We start from the raw sequence: 20662 nt of genomic DNA, 5'->3' as shown, positions 1-20662 counted from the left end.
AGATTGTTGGAAAAGCATTCCTCATGAAGCTTGTTGAGAGAATGCCAAGTGTGCAAAGTTGTTATCAAGGCAAAGGGTGGCTACTTTGAAGAATCTAAAATCCAAAATATATTTTAATTTGTTTAAAACTTTTTTGGTTACTAAATTATTTCATATGTGTTATTTCATAGTTTTGATGTCTTCACTATTAGGTGTAGGTGTAGGTGTGTCCAAACTTTTGACTGTTACTGTAACTCACATTGTTCAACAGTGCATTCTGATGTCCCTCTATTACACAGTGATGCCTCTCTCCACAGAGAAAGACAGGAAACAGAAAACTCATTATTCATGCCAAATGTATTTATTCTGAACAGGATATACAGTGCACAATAAACACAGTTTTCTTTGTCTAGAGTCTATTAAGGGATGGCAGTTGATTCTCCTGGACTGGACTGGCGAACAGTTTGATGAATAATCATGAAAGTGCGCCTTCTTGGTTTTGCATTTCAGACACAATGGCAGGTTCATTATAACTCACTGTGGCATGAAAATCAATACGACCAAAAACACCATCTGCACAATAAGTATTTACAGAGAACAGCTACAAATATGGATGGGGCCTCCATGATCATAATGAAGATCAGTGAAGGTGGTTAGCTCTGGAATTTAGGTAGTACTGTATCATCACATCTACTTCACTATATTTCATCTCATTCATGTAGAGGAGCAGAACAGTCATTGTGGGACAATAGTTCATCTTTCCTTTAGGGGTTTTCCCTCATTATTTTGTGATCCTCAAACATCCTTACCAGGTAGATAGACCTAGAGAAAAGTGGCTGTCTCTCCCCCTGGTCCTTCTTCTCCTCCTCTCTGCTGCTCCAAAACCAAAACATCCAGACAGAGCCACATGTAGACTGGTGCTTCAGGGTTGCCATAACAGGGAAGATTTCCCAAGCACTCTCCCCTGTGGCCCTGGTCCTGCTCCTATACGTGTCCCCTAGACTTGGACAGGTAGGCTACAAGTGCCACCACCACCCCCACGTACATCCCTGCCCCAATGGTGATGGAGAGAGCAGCGAGGAACAGGGCTCTTCTGGAGCTACTGCCTGCCCTAGAGAAGTCTCCCTTAGCCATGGCCTTGCTAGTCTGAGACAAAGGAGAAAGAAATTAGTCATGATTTCATATGACTGAGAACAATTTGAGTAGGTGTAAATTCACTGTAGGGAGAGAAAACAATGAATTGTTCCCGGGGAGCCATTAGTTGCTATGGCAATTATGTCACTACCGTTTTGACAGTGACTAATGTGTTGTTTAGATGTTTTTGGATCCCTCTGAAAAAGACTGGCCCATAACCCATTTGTCCCTTTGAATCCTTTATTAGGGTCATTTTTCAATTTAATTGTCTTTGCAATTAGTTTGAGAGATGTTGCGATCCACTGAGATAAATTGTAGTTGGATTAAGGGGCAGGGAGGGGACCTGCTGCATTCAGGACCTGCTCACTAAAGTGCTGCTATTTATAGATAGACCTGGGGTTCAATATAATCACAATTTCACAATGGCGAGACAGTCCCAGGGGAAGCAGATTATGTCTATTTATTATCTACTGAAAAATACATGTAGATAGATAGTATCTGCCAGACAGTCATGTGGGCAATGTATTGCTAACATAAAATGACATGTATTATGAGGCTTTTGATTAAATTCAAATCAAATAAAACATACTGCATATGTGGCACAGTCAACCTTTAGTTTGAACTGTACACAGTTTACATTTCTCTTTCAGTGGTATTGCTGCTTGTGTTCACAAGAGTAAAAGGGGACAGAACCTATGCGGTTTACGCAGTCAATGGTCTGCAATAAATGGTAGAGGGCGATGGGTGTGGAAAATGGGCTGTGTTAGCACTTGAGAGATAGAGCGCACTTGTGCCTACTGACCTTGCAGAGAGTGCTGGGGGTAATTAGCATTAATAACAGGGTAGTAGCTATAAAGGGGTGAAGTGGGGCCTGGGTCCTGGACTCACCCTCTGGGAGAAGTAGAAGGCAGCGATCCCTAGGGGCCAGAAGCAGCAGAGCATGGAGAAGATGGCCAGGCCCAGGTGGTCCCGAGGGGGCAGCATGATGAAGTTGTCCTCACTCTCAGTGTCACTGGAGCTATCGCTCTGGGAAGGAGAAAAGGAGAGAGGGGGGACCGGACAGGACTGGTATGTGAGCTACTCGTGTCATATTCTACTGCCGCAATTTGACGCATTCTCAGTATATATATATATTTTTTTAATTTTATCCCCTTTTCTCCCCAATTTTCGTGGTATCCAATCGCTAGTAATTACTATCTTGTCTCATCGCTACAACTCCCGTACGGGCTCGGGAGAGACGAAGGTCGAAAGCCATGCGTCCTCCGAAGCACAACCCAACCAAGCCGCACTGCTTCTTTAACACAGCGCGCCTCCAACCCGGAAGCCAGCCGCACCAATGTGTCGGAGGAAACACCATGTACCTGTCCCCCTTGGTTAGCGCGCACTGCGCCCGGCCCGACACAGGAGTCACTGGAGCGCGATGAGACAAGGATATCCCTACCGGCCAAACCCTCCCTAACCCGGACGACGCTAGCCCAATTGTGCGTCGCCCCACGGACCTCCCGGTCGCGGCCGGCTGCGACAGAGCCTGGGTGCGAACCCAGAGACTCTGGTGGCGCAGTTAGCACTGCGATGCAGTGCCCTAGACCACTGCGCCACCCGGGAGGCCCTTTCTCAGTATAATTTGTGCTGTGAGTAAGCGTGTCCCACCAATAGGGGCACATCACTTTTATTTATAAAACAATAATCAGCAAGGTTATAGGATCAGATTAGAGAACATTGTTCCATGGACCTGAATCTGACTCTGCACTATAGAGATACTGTAAATAATGTGTGAGCCCACACCTTGCTGTTACCGTTACTGTAACACCTAACAGTTTGACATTAGATGACAAAAACCACCAGGCATATCTGCCCTTGTTCTGCTTACATGCAGGACATGATGGGCTCAGCCAGGCAGAGAAGATTTGTATTTCTGTCAACACCCATGAGCGGCATGACAGATAACACTGGATTAACAGATTGTTTCATCACCACCAGGTGACAGGAGAAACAGGAAGAACACATTGCCATTTATGTGCTAAATTGCCTCCCTTTCTCCACACGCACCCCACCACCCCTCGTCATTTTGCCCGTCTTGCTTGAAAGGCTGTGAATATTCTGAGGGCCAGTGTGGTCTCTTCCCATACTGTACCTTGATTTTTCTCAGAGGCCCCTGGGTAGCTGAGGGGCTAATGAATAGGAAAGTCAGACGCTGCTGTGGGAACTCTGGCACAGGAACACAAGTGAATAGCAAAACACGAGGAGCCACGTCACTGAGATGACCTTTAAGAAGAGATGGCCTCACCTTTGCAGTTCTCCCAGAGCGGAAGATGCTGTTTGTTTAAATTAATGTTGTTAGTCTTGTTACTAACAGGGATCAAACAAACCTGTGGGACTGAGGGAGGATAGAAAATGGAAATGGATGTTCAGGGCCGAAAATAAATGAGCCAATTTAAAAAGGACGAGAGGAGAGAGGAAGAGGCATAGAGAGTGTGTAGACAAAGTGGACATAGCAGCAAAACCCTCATCTCACCCTCTCACCCATTGGCAAACATGATAGATAGAGAGATAAGCATTTTGAAGTGTCCTTGCATTGTGCATAAAATGCTACAAGTACTGTGCTTGAATAGAGAAAGTGACAGAGGGCCTAAAATGTATTACATAATACTTTTCATATGTAGCTACAGAGGCTATGACAATTATGTTTGAAGTTACACACAGAGACCCACATGCATAACCAATGATCACGAGACTTTTTCCCACAATTGGCCTCTGAAATGATCTATTTCATTCCTGGTGTACACCTGAAACACTAAGTGAGATTCTCCACATCCAAGCACATTTATAATGGATTCCCATGCTCCTGTGGATAGATTTCTAGACTGGGGCCTAGATTCAACTGTGTACTGGGAAAAGGCTGGCCCGGGGGCCGTATGCGGCCCACGACCTGATTCAACACAGCCCGCGGAATCATGCTCAGATCACATAAAGAATTTGTGATAGTAAAGTTTTGAAAATTGAAAGCCCAATGAATACTCGCCTTTGTGTAATGATTTAACTCCCACCACTTGTGGGCCATTTATTTTGAAGGCACGTATAAATAACAACTGCACGAGGACAGACAGTGACTGACAGGCTGACACACGACAGAGTTACAAATAGTACCTAGCTAGAAATTGCGCAAAAAATGAGTTTTTCAAAGATTTCAAAGAAAAGCAAAGTAGACAATGTGTGGACATCAAACTATTTCTTTATTGAGGAATCAGGGAAAGCTATGTGCTTAGTGTGCAAAGAGAGCATCGCTGTCTTGAAAGACAACAACTTGTCCTGACACTTCCAGACAAACCATGCAGAGAAATATAGGAATATGTCTTCTGAGCAGAGGGCCAGTGCATCGAAAGAGTTGCTTTCTCAGTTTCAAAAGCAGCAAGGACTTTTCACAAAACTGCATTCAACAAAGACGGAATGGCGAGAGCTAGCTATGCACTATCCCACAAAATTGCTAAACATAAGTCATTCGCTGAGGGCGAATTCCTGAAATATTTTTTTTGACTGCAGCAATACTTTGTCCCGACAAGAAAGAGCTGTTTGAAAATGTTTCCCGGGCAAGACGAACAGTGACAGGGCGTGTTGAGGACATCGCAGAGAATATGGAACAACAGTTGAAAGACAAGGTAAAGGATTTCATCTATTTCTCCTTGGCCCTGGATGAGAGCAGTGATGCACGTGACACGACACAGTTGTTGATATTCTGACACGGCATAACCCCAGACTTTGAAATTACAGAGGAGCTTGCTTCAGTGCAGTCAATGAAGAGCACAACCACAGGGAAATATTTATTGGAGGAGGTTAATAAGTGTGTGGCAAAGCTGGGAGTTTTGAAAGTTATCCAGTGTGACCACTGATGGGTGCCCAAACTTGACAGGAAAAAACGTTGGCCTTTTGAAAAGGATACAAGATCAAGTAACTGAGCTGATCCCAGATCAGAAAATTATTTTCCTGCATTGCATTATTCATCAGGAGGTGATCTGTAAATGTGTTCTGAAAATGAGCCATGTTGTGGATACAGTCACTAAAGTGGTAAACTTCACAAGAGCAAAATCTTTAAACCACAGGCAGTTTGTCTCACTTTTGAAAGAGACAGAGTCGGGTCATGCAGATCTAGCCTACCACACAAACGTGAGTTGGCTGAGTTTGGGGAAGGTGCTTAAAAGGATGTGAGACCTGAAGTCGGAGATTGCTGAGTTTTTACAAATGATAGGAAAATATGTGGATTTCCTTCAACTGCAAGATAAAGAATGATTGGCTGATTTTGCCTTCACCGTGGACACCATGGCCTTCATGAATTAACTGAATTCCAAACTACAAGGGAAGGGCCTTTTTGCACGTCAGATGTACAGCCTTGTCAAAACCTTCAAGGGAAAATTACTCCTACTGACCAGCCAAGTAGAAGCCAACAATCTCACCCACCTTCCGACACTACTAGTCTGTTCCCTATCAGATGACCTGCGGGAGAAGTATACATAGCTGCTGCGTGCTTTGAACGGTGAGTTTTCTTGTCGTTTTGAGGATTTCAAAGTGTTGGAAAATGACATGCTGTTGGCTTCCTCTCCTTTTCACCTTCAATGTGGATAACGCTCCCACTGACCTGCAACTTGAGCTTATCGATCTTCCGTCTGATGCAGTGATTGGAGAACTATTGAGGTTCTATGCATCTCTCGATGAATTAAAATTTCCAAAGATTAGGAGTCAGGCTCAGAGATGTTTGTACTTTCTGAGTCAACCTATGTATGTGAACAGATATTTTCAGTGATGAAATATAACAAGTCAAGACACAGATCATCTCTTACTGACTCTCACCTCTCAGCTATCCTGCGCATAGCGACGTCAGAAACTGTACCTGACTTCACTGCTCTAGTCAATGCCCATCAGAGACTTCACTCCTCACACTGATTGAGTAGTTTAAATGTAATGTTGAGCTCTCTCTCTTGTGTTTTTGTGCGTACCCGTTAACAAGTATTCTGTCCGTGGTGCTGAATGCACAGAATGCACAGAAGGAGAACATGGATGTGGTTTATTTCTTTGCATGTTAAAAAAGTAAAATAAGTAGCATATCTGGACATGATCTACAGTAGATATTTCTGTCAACACAGTCAAACACATGATCTATAATCCTGTAATATGATTCTGGCCCGCAGTGGCAAAAATATATTCTAATGTGACACTCCATGGAAAATAATTGCCCAGGCCTGGTTTAAACTCTAGAACCTAACCCGCTTACCCCTTCAATGTATCAGGATACATATGGAAATAAAAGATGACTGGTCATTGGTCAGAATAATCAGATCCGATCGGGATGTCATGATCTGGGCCAAAAAATCCATCAGGCTGTTATTCCAGGATTTCTTTTCAAACCATTCTTACAGCACTTTTTACAGCACTGCCCCTTTAAACTAAATAATGAGGATTTCTATCAGCCTAATCGAGGTGTAGATTACATCTCTCATTCCAGTGTTCAAACTTGTAAACAAGGCTGCAAGGGATTTCAATTAATGCGACAGCTAATAGCACCGACAGAGATGGTCGCCTCACTTCGAGTCCTTAGGAAACTATGCAGTATTTAGTTTTTTATGTATTATTTCTTACATTGTTACCCCAGGAAATCGTAAGTCTTATTACATACAGCCGGGAATGATTATTGGATATAAGAGTGACGTCAACGTACCAACATTACGACCAGGAATACGACTTTCCCGAAGCGGTTCCTCTGTTGGACCACCACCCAGGACAATGGATCTAATCCCAGAAGCTGACCCAAAACAATGGCACCGTAGATATGCACATCACCCACCGCTCCAGAGTATAATACTCGTCAATATCCAGTCTCTTGACAACAAGGTAGATGAAATTCGAGCAAGGGTTGCCCCTTGCTCGAGAGAGAGAGAGAGAGAGAGAGAGAGAGAGAGAGAGAGAGAGAGAGAGAGAGAGAGAGAGAGAGGGAGAGAGAGAGAGAGAGAGAGAGAGAGAGAGAGAGAGAGAGAGAGGAGAGAGAGAGAGAGAGAGAGAGAGAGAGAGAGAGAGAGAGAGAGAGAGAGAGAGAGAGAGAGAGAGAGAGAGAGAGAGAGAGAGAGAGAGAGAGAGAGAGAGAGAGAGAGAGAGAGAGAGAGAGAGAGAGAGAGAGAGAGAGAGAGACGACTCATGGTGTAATCATAACAACATACAGGAACTCAAGTCCTTCTGCTCACCTGACCTAGAATTCCTTACATTCAAACGCCGGCCATATTACCTCCCTAGAGAATTCTCGCCAGTTATCGTCACAGCTGTGTACATTCCCCCTCAAGCAGACACCAAGACGGCCCTCAAGGAACTTCACTGGACTCTATGTAAACTGGAAACCATGTATCCTGAGGCTGCATTTATTGTAGTTGGGGATTTTAACAAATCAAATTTGAGACCAAGGCTACCTAAATTCTATCAGCATAGTGATTGCACTACTCACGGGGCTAATACACTCGATCACAGCTACTCTAACTTCCACGATGCATACAAAGCTCTCCTCCACCCTCTCTTCGTCAAATCCGACCATGACGTCATCTTGTTCCTACCGTCTTAGAGGCAGAAACTCAAACAGGATATACCAGTGACTAGACTCATTCAACGCTGGTCTGACCAATCGGAATCCATGCTACAAGATTGTTTTGATCACGCGAACTGGGATATGTTCCAGTCAGCTTCAGATAACAACATCTATCTATATGCTGACTCGGTGAGTGAGTTTATAAAGAAGTACATTGGATGTGTACTCACTGTGACTATAAAACCCTACCCTAACCAGAAACTGTGGATGGATGGCGACATTCACACAAAACTGAAAGCGCAAAGCACCGCATTTAACCATGGAAAGAGGTCTGGGAATATGGCTGAATATAAACAGTGTAGTTTATATAGTTGTTCCCTCCGCAAGGCAATCAAACAAGCGAAATGCCTGTACAGGGACAAAGTGGAGTCGCAATTCAACGGCTCAGACACGAGATGTATGTGGCAGGGTCTACAGGAAATCACAGACTATAAAAAGAAAACCAGCCACGTCACAGACACCAACGTCATGTTTCCAGACAAACTAAACACCTTCTTTGCCCGCTTTGAGGATAATACAATGCCACCGTCGCAGTCCGCTAACAAGGACTGCACCCCCCCCCCCTTTCTTCTCCTTCTTCATTGCCGACGTGAGTAAAACATTTAAACGTGTTAACCCTCGCAAGGCTGCTGGCCCACACGGCATCCCAAGCCGCGTCCTCAGAGCATGCGCAGACTAGCTGGCTCGTGTGTTTACGGACATATTCAATCGCTCCCTATTCCAGTCTGCTGTCCCCACATACTTCAAGATGGCCACCATTGTTCCTGTACCTAAGAAGGCAAAAATAAGTAAACTGAATGACTACCGCCCCGTAGCACTCATTTCTGTCATCATTAAGTGTTTTGAGAGACTAGTCAAGGGTCATATCACCTCCACCTTACCGGCCACCTTAGACCCACTTCAGTTTACATACCGCCCCAGCAGGTCCACATCAATCACCATCACACTGCACACTGCCCTGTCCCACCTGGACAAGAGGAATACCTATGTAAGAATACTGTTCATTGACTAAAGCTCAGCATTCAACACCATAGTACCCTCCAAGCTCATCACCAAGCTGGAGGCCCTGGGTCTCAACCCCGCCCTGTGCAATTGGGTCTGGACCTTCTGACGGGCCGCCCCAGGTGGTGAAGGTAGGAAACAACATCTCCACTTTGCTGACCCACAGCACTGGGGCCCACAAGGGTGCATGGACAGCCCCCTCCTGTACTCCCTGTTCACCCATGACTGTGTGCACGCCTCCAACTTAATCAAGTTTGCAGACGACACAACAGTAGTGGGCTTGATTACTAACAACAATGAGACAGCCGACAGGGAGGAGGGGAGGGCATCAGGAAAACAACCTCTCACTCAACATCAACAAAACAAAGGAGATGATCGTGGACTTCAGGAAGCAGCAGAGGGAGCACCCCCCTATCTACATTGAAAGGACAACAGTGGAGAAGGTGGAACGTTTTAAGTTCCTCGGCGTAAACATCACAGAAGAACTGAAATGGTCCACCCACACAGACAGTGTCCTCAGGAGGCTGAAGAAATTTGGCTTGTCACCCAAAACCCTGACAAACTATTACAGATGCACAATCGAGAGCATCCTGTCGGGCTGTATCACAGCCTGGTACGGCAACTGCACCGCCCTCAACCGCGGGGTTCTCTAGAGGGTGGTGTGGTCTGCACAACGCATCACCGGGTGCAAACTACCTGCCCTCCATGACACCTACAGCACCCGATGTCACAGGAAGGCCCAAAAAATTATCAAGGACGACAACCACCCGAGCCACTGCCTGTTCACACCTCTACCATCCAGAAGGCAAGGTCAGTACAGGTGTATCAAAGCTGGGACCGAGAGACTGAAAAACAGCTTCTATCTCAAGGACATCAGACTGCTAAACAGCAATCATTAACTCAGAGAGGCTGCTGCCTACATTGAGACCCAATCACTGGCCACTTTAATAAATGGATCACTTGTCACTTTAAACAATGCCACTTTTAAATAATGCCACTTTAATAATGTTTACATGTCTTACATTACTCATATCATATGTATATACTGTATTTTATACCATCTATTGCACCTTTCCTATGCCGCTCGACCATCGCTCATCCATATATTTGTATGTACATATTCTCATTCACCCCTTTAGATTTATGTGTATTAGGTAGTTATTGGGAAATTGCTAGATTACTTGTTAGATATTACTGCTGTCAAAACTAGAAGAACAAGCATTTCACTACACTCACATTAACATCTGCTAACCATGTGTATGTGACCAATTAAATTGTATTTTATTTTATTTGGGAGCCGCTTGTGAATTTGACAGCTCTAACTCAGTTCCACCACCAACACCGCCAAAACAACTGCTTTGCAGGTGTCGGCTTACGCGGATCTGATACAATCTAGCCCCTAGGTGTGGGAAAACTGACAGACACTGGTGCATTACACTAACACCCAATCTGAGAGTCAGCCAGTCAGTCAGTCAGCCAGTCAGTCAGTCAGCCAGTGAGCCAGTCAGCCAGTAGTGGCAAGCTGAGCTACCAGTGCGTTTTGAGGCCAGTGTAATTGATGAGACTCCTCCACTGCCCTGGTCTGTTAATTATCCTCAGGCTGCTCTACCAGAAGGCTTGTTAATGACGGCAGGGGACACTGGGCACACCTTCAGGGCACACAGAGACGGCCATGGCCTGTGTCACTAGGGACTGGCATCATTCCACCCACATCTAGGCCTAAATCTCATTTTACCCCCCTACACACCAGCATGGGCCTGATTCCCCATCAAACTAAAGTGTTGGCATTTTGGAAAACGTTGCTTTCTGCAATTGTGGGGGCTGTTTTGTTAGACTTCAGTGTGGCTTTTGACATTAACGATCATAGTCTGCTGCTGGAAGAACTTATGTGTTATGGCTTTACACCCCCTGCTATATTGTGGATAAAGAGTTTACCTGTCTAACAGAACACAGAGGCTGTTCTTTCATGGAAGCCTCTCCAACATAATCCAGGTACAACCAGGAATTCCCCAGGGCAGCTCTCTAGGCCCCTTACTTTTTTCAATCTTTACTAATGACACGTCACTGAGTAAAGCCATGTATGCGGATGACTCAACACATACACGTCAGCTACTACAGCGACTGAAATGACTGCAACACTTAACAAAGAGCTGCAGTTAGTTTCAGAGTGTGTGGCAAGGAATAAGTTAGTTCTAAATATTTCTAAAACTAAAAGCATTATATTTGGGACAAATGATTCACTAAACCCTAAACCTCAACAAAATCTTGTAATAAATAACGTGGTTTTCGGTGACTAAATTGCTTGGAGTAACCCTGGATTGTAAACTGTCATGGTTAAAACATGTTGATACAACAGTAGCTAAGATGGGGTGAAGTCTGTCCATAATAAAGGGCTGATCTACCTTCTTCACAGCACTATCAACAAGGCAGGTCCTACAGGCCCTAGTTTTGTCACACCTGTACCAGTCGTGTGGTTAGGTGCCACAAAAAGGGACGTAGGAAAATTACAATTGACTCAGAACAGGGCAGCACGGCTGGCCCTTGGATGTTCACAGAGAGCTAACATGAATAATATGCATGCCACACACACGCACCCACACGATAACATAAATCAAATCAAATAAAATGTTATTTGTCACATACACATGGTTAGCAGATGTTAATGTGAGTGTAGCGAAATGCTTGTGCTTCTAGTTCCGACAATGCAGTAATAACCAACGAGTAATCTAACCTAACAATTCCACAACTACTACCTTATACACACAAGTTTAAAGTGATAAATAATATGTACATAAAGATATATGAATGAGTGATGGTACAGAACGGCATAGGCAAGATGCAGTAGATGGTATAGAGTACAGTATATACATATGAGATGAGTAATGTAGGGTATATAAACATAAAGTGGCATAGTTTAAAGTGGCTAGTGATACATGTATTACATAAAGATGGCAAGATGCAGTAGATGATATAGAGTACAGTATATACATATACATATGAGATGAGTAATGTAGGGTATGTAATCATTATATTAAGTAGCAATTTTTAAAGTGGCTAGTTATAAATTTTTACACACATTTCCATCAATTCCCATTATTAAAGTGGCTGGAGTTGAGTCAGTATGTTGGCAGCAGCCACTAAATGTTAGTGGTGGCTGTTTAACAGTCTGATGGCCTTGAGATAGAAGCTGTTTTTCAGTCTCTCGGTCCCTGCTTTGATGCACCTGTACTGACCTCGCCTTCTGGATGATAACGGGGTGAACAGGCAGTGGCTCGGGTGGTTGTTGTCCTTGATGATCTTTATGGCCTTCCTGTGACATCGGGTGGTGTAGGTGTCCTGGAGGCCAGGTAGTTTGCCCCCGGTGATGCGTTGTGCAGACCTCACTACCCTCTGGAGAGCCTTACGGTTGTGGGCGGAGCAGTTGCCGTACCAGGCGGTGATACAGCCCGACAGGATGCTCTCGATTGTGCATCTGTAGAAGTTTGTGAGTGCTTTTGGTGACAATCCGAATTTCTTCAGCCTCCTGAGGTTGAAGAGGCGCTGCTGCGCCTTCTTCACAACGCTGTCTATGTGGGTGGACCAATTCAGTTTGTCCGTGATGTGTACGCCGAGGAACTTAAAACTTACTACCCTCTCCACTACTGTCCCGTCGATGTGGATAGGGGGGTGCTCCCTCTGCTGTTTCCTGAAGTCCACAGTCATCTCCTTTGTTTTGTTGACGTTGAGTGTGAGGTTATTTTCCTGACATACGCACTATACACACACGTACACATGGATTTTGTATTCTAGATATGTGGTAGTGGTGGAGTAGGGACCTGAGGACACACAGTGTGTAATGATATCTGTGAATGTATTGTAATGTTTTTAAATTTGTATAACTGCCTTAATTTTGCTGGACCTCAGGAAGAGTAGCTGCTGCGATTGGCAGCAGCTAATGGGGATCCATAATAAAGACAAACACAAATATAAAACATTGCCAGAGAGTTTACCAAAACAAAATAATTGAGATGGGTGCCATTGAGGCCATGGTCCAGTCACGTGTTATCGTGTGGAATAGTTACATCCATCATATCCCTGTATTCCTACTGAGAACCATGTCTTGTCTGTATACAGATGCAGGGTTTCCAGAATAATTTATGATGAACACAAATACATGTGTAGAATAACTAATAGCAGATTTTGGCTTTGACATGTAAGAACTATCATCTGGCTCTTTCCTTCTTGTCTTAGTGTGCTGGGAGCATGTTCACTTTAAAAGACTTCTACAGAGCTCTGATCTCCACCTGGCTGCCACACTCATTCCATCTCCAATTCCTGGAACTACATCTACCAACACACACACGCACGCACACACACGCACACACACACACATGTACACACACACACACATACGTGTATACACACACACACACAACTGCTTCGAACAGAGGGTAAACCAAGAGAAGCAGCTGCCGAAGAAAAGTCTTAAAGTTTGTAATGGGAAATTTTATTTTATGTGTCCACATAACTGAGTATGTGACTAACCTTGTGAAACTATGTGAATCTTTGCTACTATAATCTCCTGTTCTTGGGAGTATCATCCTGCGTCCTTGTATAGTTAAAGTAACAGGAAACTATAAAGATATGTGCTTATCACCCAATGCTTCAGAATTCAGACTGTCTACAGTGCGCTATGTAAATCTGTTACTCTCTGAGCTCAGAAATAAAGGATCTTGGTTTGATTTGGACTCCAGCAGATCCTTATTTTCTATATCAACCACAAGTTAAAATGACTAAATGGTGAGCCTATCATTAGCTGATGTATTGGTGACGAAACAAAATGTGCTCCTGTTATTTCACGGAAAACATTGATTTTGCATAAAGGACTCAGCTGTGAAAGATGTGTGAAACACCAATGAATGCACAATCATACCACTTACATCTGAAAAATTTGCCAAAGTGCTTGATTTTCTTTTTTTTAGATGAATTTGTTCTGTGAATCGACCTGGAATAACTGATCTGCTCGGTTACCTGTGTCGGGGCCATGTTTCAGCCCAGTCTCCACTTAATAATACTTTCAAAGCACTGCATTGTGGCATTAATAAATGTATCTGCTGTGCATCTATCCATCTGCTAGTGACAGGAGCTGGACCGATGGTAAGACCGGTTAGGGATCACTCCCCTGCTGCCAACTCACAGCACTGGGTATTTCACAACCCTACTGCATGAAATTAGATGTAGACACTTTTCTAAAGAAGTTGCTTTCCCACTGTCACCATTTTAATTTGCAGTGGTTAGTCACAGGTTTGTCCTAACATAACAAAAGGCCTGGAGTGACATGATCAAAGATGAACAGGGAGATTTGCCAACAATTATGGAACAGAAAAACTACCACTCTATTGGATTTGTAAGTGCTATAAAATACATAACATTTTCCATTTAGTGAACAGACGGTTAGATGGAACAAATAGGCATGAATCATGCTGGCAGCTTTAACAGCCTATTAGCAAGAGGTAGGGAGCTTTGTTAATTAACATGAACAGTATTCAGTGCCCTGACCGATTATTCTGTTAATATACATCCCTGATAGCTTTCTACAACTAATAAAATACACACAATTTGAGGTAACCTTGTTATTTTATTTGTCCTATTCATTTTCTATGTCCAACTGCTCTCCACTAATGAAAAAGAGCCTTTTGATTTTAACAATGCTCAATGTTTTGCCTGTATGAGCATCATCACATCCCAAATCCAAAGTTCTAGCTGGTCACTTATAGTTGGTTGCCCTCTGTGTGAACTCTCACCTCATACTCATGTCCCTCCTCCTCCACCTCATAGGAGACTGTTTGGATCTTCACATCCTTCTCTCCCAGTAGTTTGTCCTGAGGGTCCTCTATGGGGGCTCCCTCCACTCCCAACACACTGTCCTTGTTCTCTGTGAAGGTGGTCTCAGAGCTCTCACTCTTAGAGTCCTTGCTCCGGAGGCTGACATCGTCATTGTACAGGATTAAGTTGGGCCTATAGAAGGCCTCCACTGCCAGGTGCAGAGAGGTGGCATCCAGAAACTGCTGGGCCTTAGTCTTGCCGTTGCTCCCTGTGACGAAGTAGCCAATGATGTTCTCCTGGCACTGATGGTTCGGGTAGTCGCCCTGGTAAGCCTGGTGGTTGTTGTGGACCATGTGTCTGCTGCTGGTCTTATCTAGGAGCGGGTTCTGCAGCTCACTCAGACTCTCCATGGTGGGGGACAGAGAGGGACTTCAGGGAGATCAGAGTGGATAGACAGCAAGCGTTGATAACAGGCTGGGAGCTAGAAAGGACAAGACAGGTATAGTTATGGAAAGTGGGATGAGGTATGATATGTGATGACATTCAATTGTATGAAATTCTCACTGATGCATTTACAATAGAATCAGCTAAATGCATCTATATAGGGTGTTGATCAGAAGAAGCTGATGCAGCACACTTGTAGATTGGAGACATGGTTTAAGGGCTGGGAATATTCTTCACACAGTATTACACCTCACATGTCACGCTTCTCGTGGGCTGAAGGAAGAGTGGACCAAGGTGCAGTGTTTAAAGTGTTCATGATTTAATCCAAAAAAACAATCTAACAAAAACAACAAACAGGAGAACGAAAGCGAACAGTTCTGTCAGGCAAACAAAACAGCTAAACAGAAAATAACTACCCACAAAAACCATATGGGAAAAAGATACCTAAGTATGGTCCTCAATCAGAGACAACGATAGACAGCTGCCTCTGATTGAGAACCACACCTGGCCAAACACACAGAAATACAAATCATAGAAAAAGGAACATAGAATGCCCACCCAAATCACTCCCTGACCAAACCAAAATAGAGACATAAAAAGCTTTCTACGGTCAGGGCGTGACATCACATGGTATGAATCACCAAATTACCATCTGTCACTGTTGCACATTTCATGCCCCTTGAATTCATATAAAAACGATGGTAAAAAGTCCCCCATCATTTTCCAAGCTCCCTCCATACCAACAAGTGAGATGAAGACAGATGTTGGAGGATTTTTGAATGCATACTGATCATAGTGCTAAGATACCCTCTATGAACTAGTCATCACTGCATCGTTGGAGTACCCCATTCTAGAAGTGGGGGAAAGCCTCTCATAGGTCATGAATAAGCTCCAGTTATGTTGACTGTAAGCCACTTGACTTTTAAAAAGCTAAACAAAGCACGAAAGGATATAGCAAAGGTATTTTCACGGTAAGTGTATTATCAAGATGCTATTTCAATAATGTCAGTAACAGCATCAGGGGAGCGTGTCGCCAGGGTAACATGTCCTCCTGTGAGCTAGTTTGTTGTTTTAAGCAGTATGATTCATGCGCTCTGAAATGCTGGGAAAACTCACCACTATTCCCTCTCTCACTATCAGACAGGGAAATTAGCATAAATAGAACTAGTAGCCAACGACAGCGTATCAGCTCAGTCCCAGAGGAGGTCAATGAGAAGACCTTCTTGTACACCTAATTCATCTTTCCACCCAAGCTTACTCACTGACGCTCTGATGAGAGGAGAACATATAAGCTTAATTTTCTCTCACACATCGAAAAAACCCAGTGAGCCTATATCCCATATCCTATAGCATAATCAATGCATCTCATATGTCTTATATGGAATGATGGCGTTAAGATGGCTATGTGAGATTAGTCATCGTGTAGCTGTTTCTGTGTGGAAGAAGAAGGCTTGGTGGGACTGAATTCTGAATATAAATGTATCCTTCATTCTATGATATGTTTTGGGGGATTCATTCACCCAGGAGCAATATCACAGAACATGTACATTAAGGAGCGTATCTAAGGGCTGGAGAAATAATGTTATTTCAGCCTGGACCTTTGACGCTATGAAAAATCATGTCCATTTGGGAAGATTCCCACAGCACTCAAGTGCTTTCTCTGCATGTCAAGGCAAAGCATCAATTATGGTTTGTGTCTTTTCAGTGTGCTGCCTTCCCTTTAGAATTACAAAGTGATTCTCATATGCCTTTGAGGATGCATCTCTGTTGCTTTTCAGAAAAGAGGAATTTTCCCTTCACAGTACATTACACAACAAAGAGCATATTTTATGTCCACTATTAATTCATCAGACAGACAGTGACATGCACTTATGTTTATATGAGTCTCTGGTTGGAGAGCTCAGTTTAGTAAGCGTGAAGCGGGCTCATGAGCTGCTCTCTCTCTCGTTGATTAATGTGAGTAGAATACATTTTTGAGAGGTGACAACAATGATCTGAAATGACAAATAATTTCCAACAGTCTTTTACAGTACTTAGTCCAATTTGGAATACAACTATGGCTAATTGAATGCCCAATTCTGAAATGAAACACATTAATTCCTATTCCACACATTCATCAATCAGTCTGTCTCTATAAATACGTTATTACATTAATTATTCATATCTAATGGAATTGAAAATGCATGACAGTATGTAATGCAATTCATTCAAGGCAATTCAAGGTAATCAATTAGTCCATCGATCTTACCTATTGTACAAGATCCTGCCACGGACTGCCTCAATAGCATTCCCCTTTTACTGTTGTCCAGGAGTCGATTGGAAGGGAATGAGGTTCCAAATCATACCCCGGCACCTCTGTAGTTCACATAAAATTAGAGACATTTATAAAAGACAACGAGGACCAATGTGCAGGTAACTTTCAGTCTCTGCTGGAGCATGCACTGACGAACCGCGCTCTCTGAGCTGACAAGACAGACCGCTGCGTATTGGAGAGGTGTTGATTACGCACACTCACCCCATAGTTTCACTTCCTCAATAACTCTCTAAATAACTTTCAATAATAGCTATAGCTCATATAATGTACGTTGAATATATGTTTTCCATCCACAGCGATAGGCTACAAAGTCGGTTGTAGCCTAGTCTACTGAGTTTGCTTGGTCGTAAAATCACCCCTGCTCATCTGTGTTTCAGTGCGCGGTGCCGGTGATGATGCCTCCAGCCGCATCCATCATCGCATGGACAGACACTCGTCTTGATGTCCTACACTAGTATCGACTGACACAGACTTCCATGTTCCTTTTTTTAGGCATAACCTCCCCCATACTTTTTTGGGGCATCCTGCATTTTTACACAATCCAATATGCCGTCTCTATTTAGAACAAAAAGTAAGCAAAAATGCCCACAGTAATCAAGCTAGGTCAGAGATCATTATTACATATGTTTAAGTGATTAATAAGACGGAACTAGATCAAAGGTAATTCAATCATACATTTTGTGATGCACCTTTAACCAATAGCCTAACAGATTAACAACTCTTTAAAAAATACAAAGACTTTTGATTGTCTTTATTAAAACCTCAAATTTCAAATTTCAGCCAGACCGACCAGCATCCCGAGCCGCCTGCACACCGAGCCCCACCAGTCTAGTCAATAACTCAACTCTCTACCAACACAATTTCCTCCCCAGTTCCCAGTTTAAACAAAATGTATTCCCACGAGAACGGTTTGGAAACAAAAACCTCAAGTACACCTCAAATAAACTCAGCAAAAAAAGAAACGCCCATTTTTCAGGAACCTGTCTTTGAAAGATAATTAGTAAAAATCCAAATAACTTCCCAGATCTTCATTGTAAAGGGTTGAAATACTGTTTCCCATGCTTATTCAATGAATCATAAACAATTTTGAACATGCTGTTAGTGTCTTAACAACCGTTCAGCAGGTGCATGTTCATAATTGTTTATGGTTCATTGAATAAGCATGGGAAACAGTATTTCAACCCTTTACAATGAAGATCTGGGAAGTTATTTGGATTTTTACTAATTATCTTTGAAAGACAGGGTCCTGAAAAAGGGACGTTTCATTGTGTCATTGGGAAAAGGCTCTCTCAACCATTGATACAGTTTGGAAATCAACTTTGGAGGTTAGTCAGACTGCCTTAAAATAGCATCTGGCTTGTCCAGTGTTTGCTGCACAGAGAGAATAAAGGGTTGTATCTGCAAAAATTCACCTCTGCTCCGTCACAGACTGGTCTTCCCTGGCTGCCTGACCTCACCTCTGTCACAGACTGGTCTTCCCTGGCTGCCTGACCCCGCTGAGACCCCTGTCACCATCTGATCCTCCTAAAACGAGGCATGACAAAGAATTACCTTGGTGTACATTTATACATTATATTATACACGAATAGAATCAATGGTTTAATAATTGAAATTACCATTATTCCCAGATCCCGACTGTTGTTTTAAACTGCTGTCCTGTAACTACAATAGGTCTCCCCATCAATTCAAGATGGAACATTGTATCATTCACTGATATTGTTAATATACTGCAAAATTCACCTGAGCTCTATAGATAGACTGGGTTTCCCTGGCCGTCTGACCCTGCTGGTGTAACCGATGTGAAATGGCTAGCTAGTTAGCGGTGGTGCGCGCTAATAGCGTTTCAATCGGTGACGTCCCTCACTCTGAGACCTTGAAGTAGTTGCTCCCCTTGCTCTGCAAAGGCTGCGGCTTTTGTGGCGCGATGGGTAACAATGCTTTGAGGGTGGCTGTTGTTGATGTTTGCAGAGGGTCCCTGGTTCGAGCCCAGTTAGGGGCGAGGAGAGGGACGGAAGCTATACTGTTACACTGCGACCCCTGCCACCATCTGATTCTGCTAAGACATGATGAGCAGTGTTGCGTACTGACTGTGCATTAGAGGGCTGACTGTGCACCCTACAGAAATCATTACGGCGTGGTCGTCATTTTTTATGCTGCCGGCAGTCAGACAGATGACTTTGGGATGAAAATATTTTTGTTGTCCCACAGATTATTTGGAGATGGTCCTCTTTCTGCTTTGTATGCGTTAGCCTACCTATTGTATTAAAAACACACATTTTTCGTATTATTCACTGCTTCAATAGTAGCCTACCTCTCCTAGTTGGGAGTTAGAGTTCAAGTGCACCTAGTAGGACTATGTGTGGTCTCATTGAAATAGAGGAGGCTGCAAACCTGGGCGGAGAATCACGTGGCAGTTAACTTAAATAGGAAATTAACTTAAATATGATTTGACTGTAGTTTACTCCAATGTCTGTAAATAAATAGGCTATTGATAATGGGAAGAAGTGGAGGGCGCTCAATCAACATGATTCGTAGTGTAATCAAAATGTTTAATCAGCAATGAAAAGGAAAAGGCACAACGTGCACATCGGTTAGGCTACTATGGTGAGCGATTTTTGCCTCCTTTCATTTTCAAAAAGTATTGATTACTCATTTTTTTGTCTATGCCTAAAACAAGGTATGCTATATCCTATAAGCCTATGCAAAATATAGCAAGTGTCGCTGTCATCATTCTTACTGCTTCAAGTTCAGTAGCCATACCTGCTAACATATTGATCCAACAGTGGCTAGGATGGGGAGAAGTCTATAATAAAGTGTTGCTCTGCATTCTTAACAGCACTATCAACAAGGCAGGTCCTACAGGCCCTAGTTTTGTTGCACATGGACCACTGTTCAGTCGTGTGGTCAGGTCCCACAAATAGAGACTTAGGAAAATTGCAATTGGCTCGGAACAGGGCAGCACGACTGTTCCTTGGATGTACAAAGAGAGCTAACATTGATAATATGCATGTCAATTTCTCCTGGCTCAAGTGGAGGAGAGATTGACTTCATTACTACTTGTATGTGTGAGTTATTGACATGTTGAATGCACCGAGCTGTCTGTTTGAACTACTGGCACACAGCTTGGACACCCATGCAAACCCCAAAAGACATGCCACCAGAGGTCTCTTCACAGTCCCCAAAGTCCAGAACAGACTATGGGAGGTGCACAGTACTACATAGAGCCATGACTACATGAAACTCTATTCCACATTCAGGTAACTCATGCCAGCAGTACAATTATATAGACACATGCATACAAACACAAGATAGCATACACACTATACACACATGTACACATTGATTTTATGTTATAGACATGTGGT

The 20662-nt window shown here is 43.4% G+C and overlaps 1 protein-coding gene across 3 annotated transcripts; it reads right to left on the bottom strand.

The window, feature by feature from the left end:
* Positions 1-321: 321 nt before the first annotated feature.
* On the bottom strand, positions 322-19005 carry LOC129811650 (synapse differentiation-inducing gene protein 1-like). Of its 3 annotated transcripts, XM_055863116.1 has the most exons (6): positions 18914-19005; positions 18710-18821; positions 17232-17338; positions 14518-15020; positions 2002-2139; positions 322-1125 (listed from the first exon to the last, which is right to left on the bottom strand). In XM_055863116.1, exons 4-6 carry the CDS (start codon positions 14947-14949, stop codon positions 964-966), a joined length of 732 nt encoding a protein of 243 aa, XP_055719091.1. In that variant the 5' UTR covers positions 14950-15020; positions 17232-17338; positions 18710-18821; positions 18914-19005; the 3' UTR covers positions 322-963. The 3 variants fall into 3 exon arrangements, with proteins under 3 accessions (XP_055719091.1, XP_055719092.1, XP_055719093.1); XM_055863117.1 differs by lacking the exons at positions 18710-18821; positions 18914-19005 and adding an exon at positions 18059-18298; XM_055863118.1 differs by lacking the exons at positions 18710-18821; positions 18914-19005 and adding an exon at positions 17654-18037.
* Positions 19006-20662: the final 1657 nt, after the last annotated feature.

The sequence above is a fragment of the Salvelinus fontinalis genome, chromosome 15, assembly GCF_029448725.1.
Source record: "Salvelinus fontinalis isolate EN_2023a chromosome 15, ASM2944872v1, whole genome shotgun sequence".
In the NCBI taxonomy this organism is placed as follows: domain Eukaryota; kingdom Metazoa; phylum Chordata; class Actinopteri; order Salmoniformes; family Salmonidae; genus Salvelinus; species Salvelinus fontinalis.
Note: the sequence above shows the minus strand (reverse complement) of the source record. Positions and strands in the feature narration are given on the sequence as shown.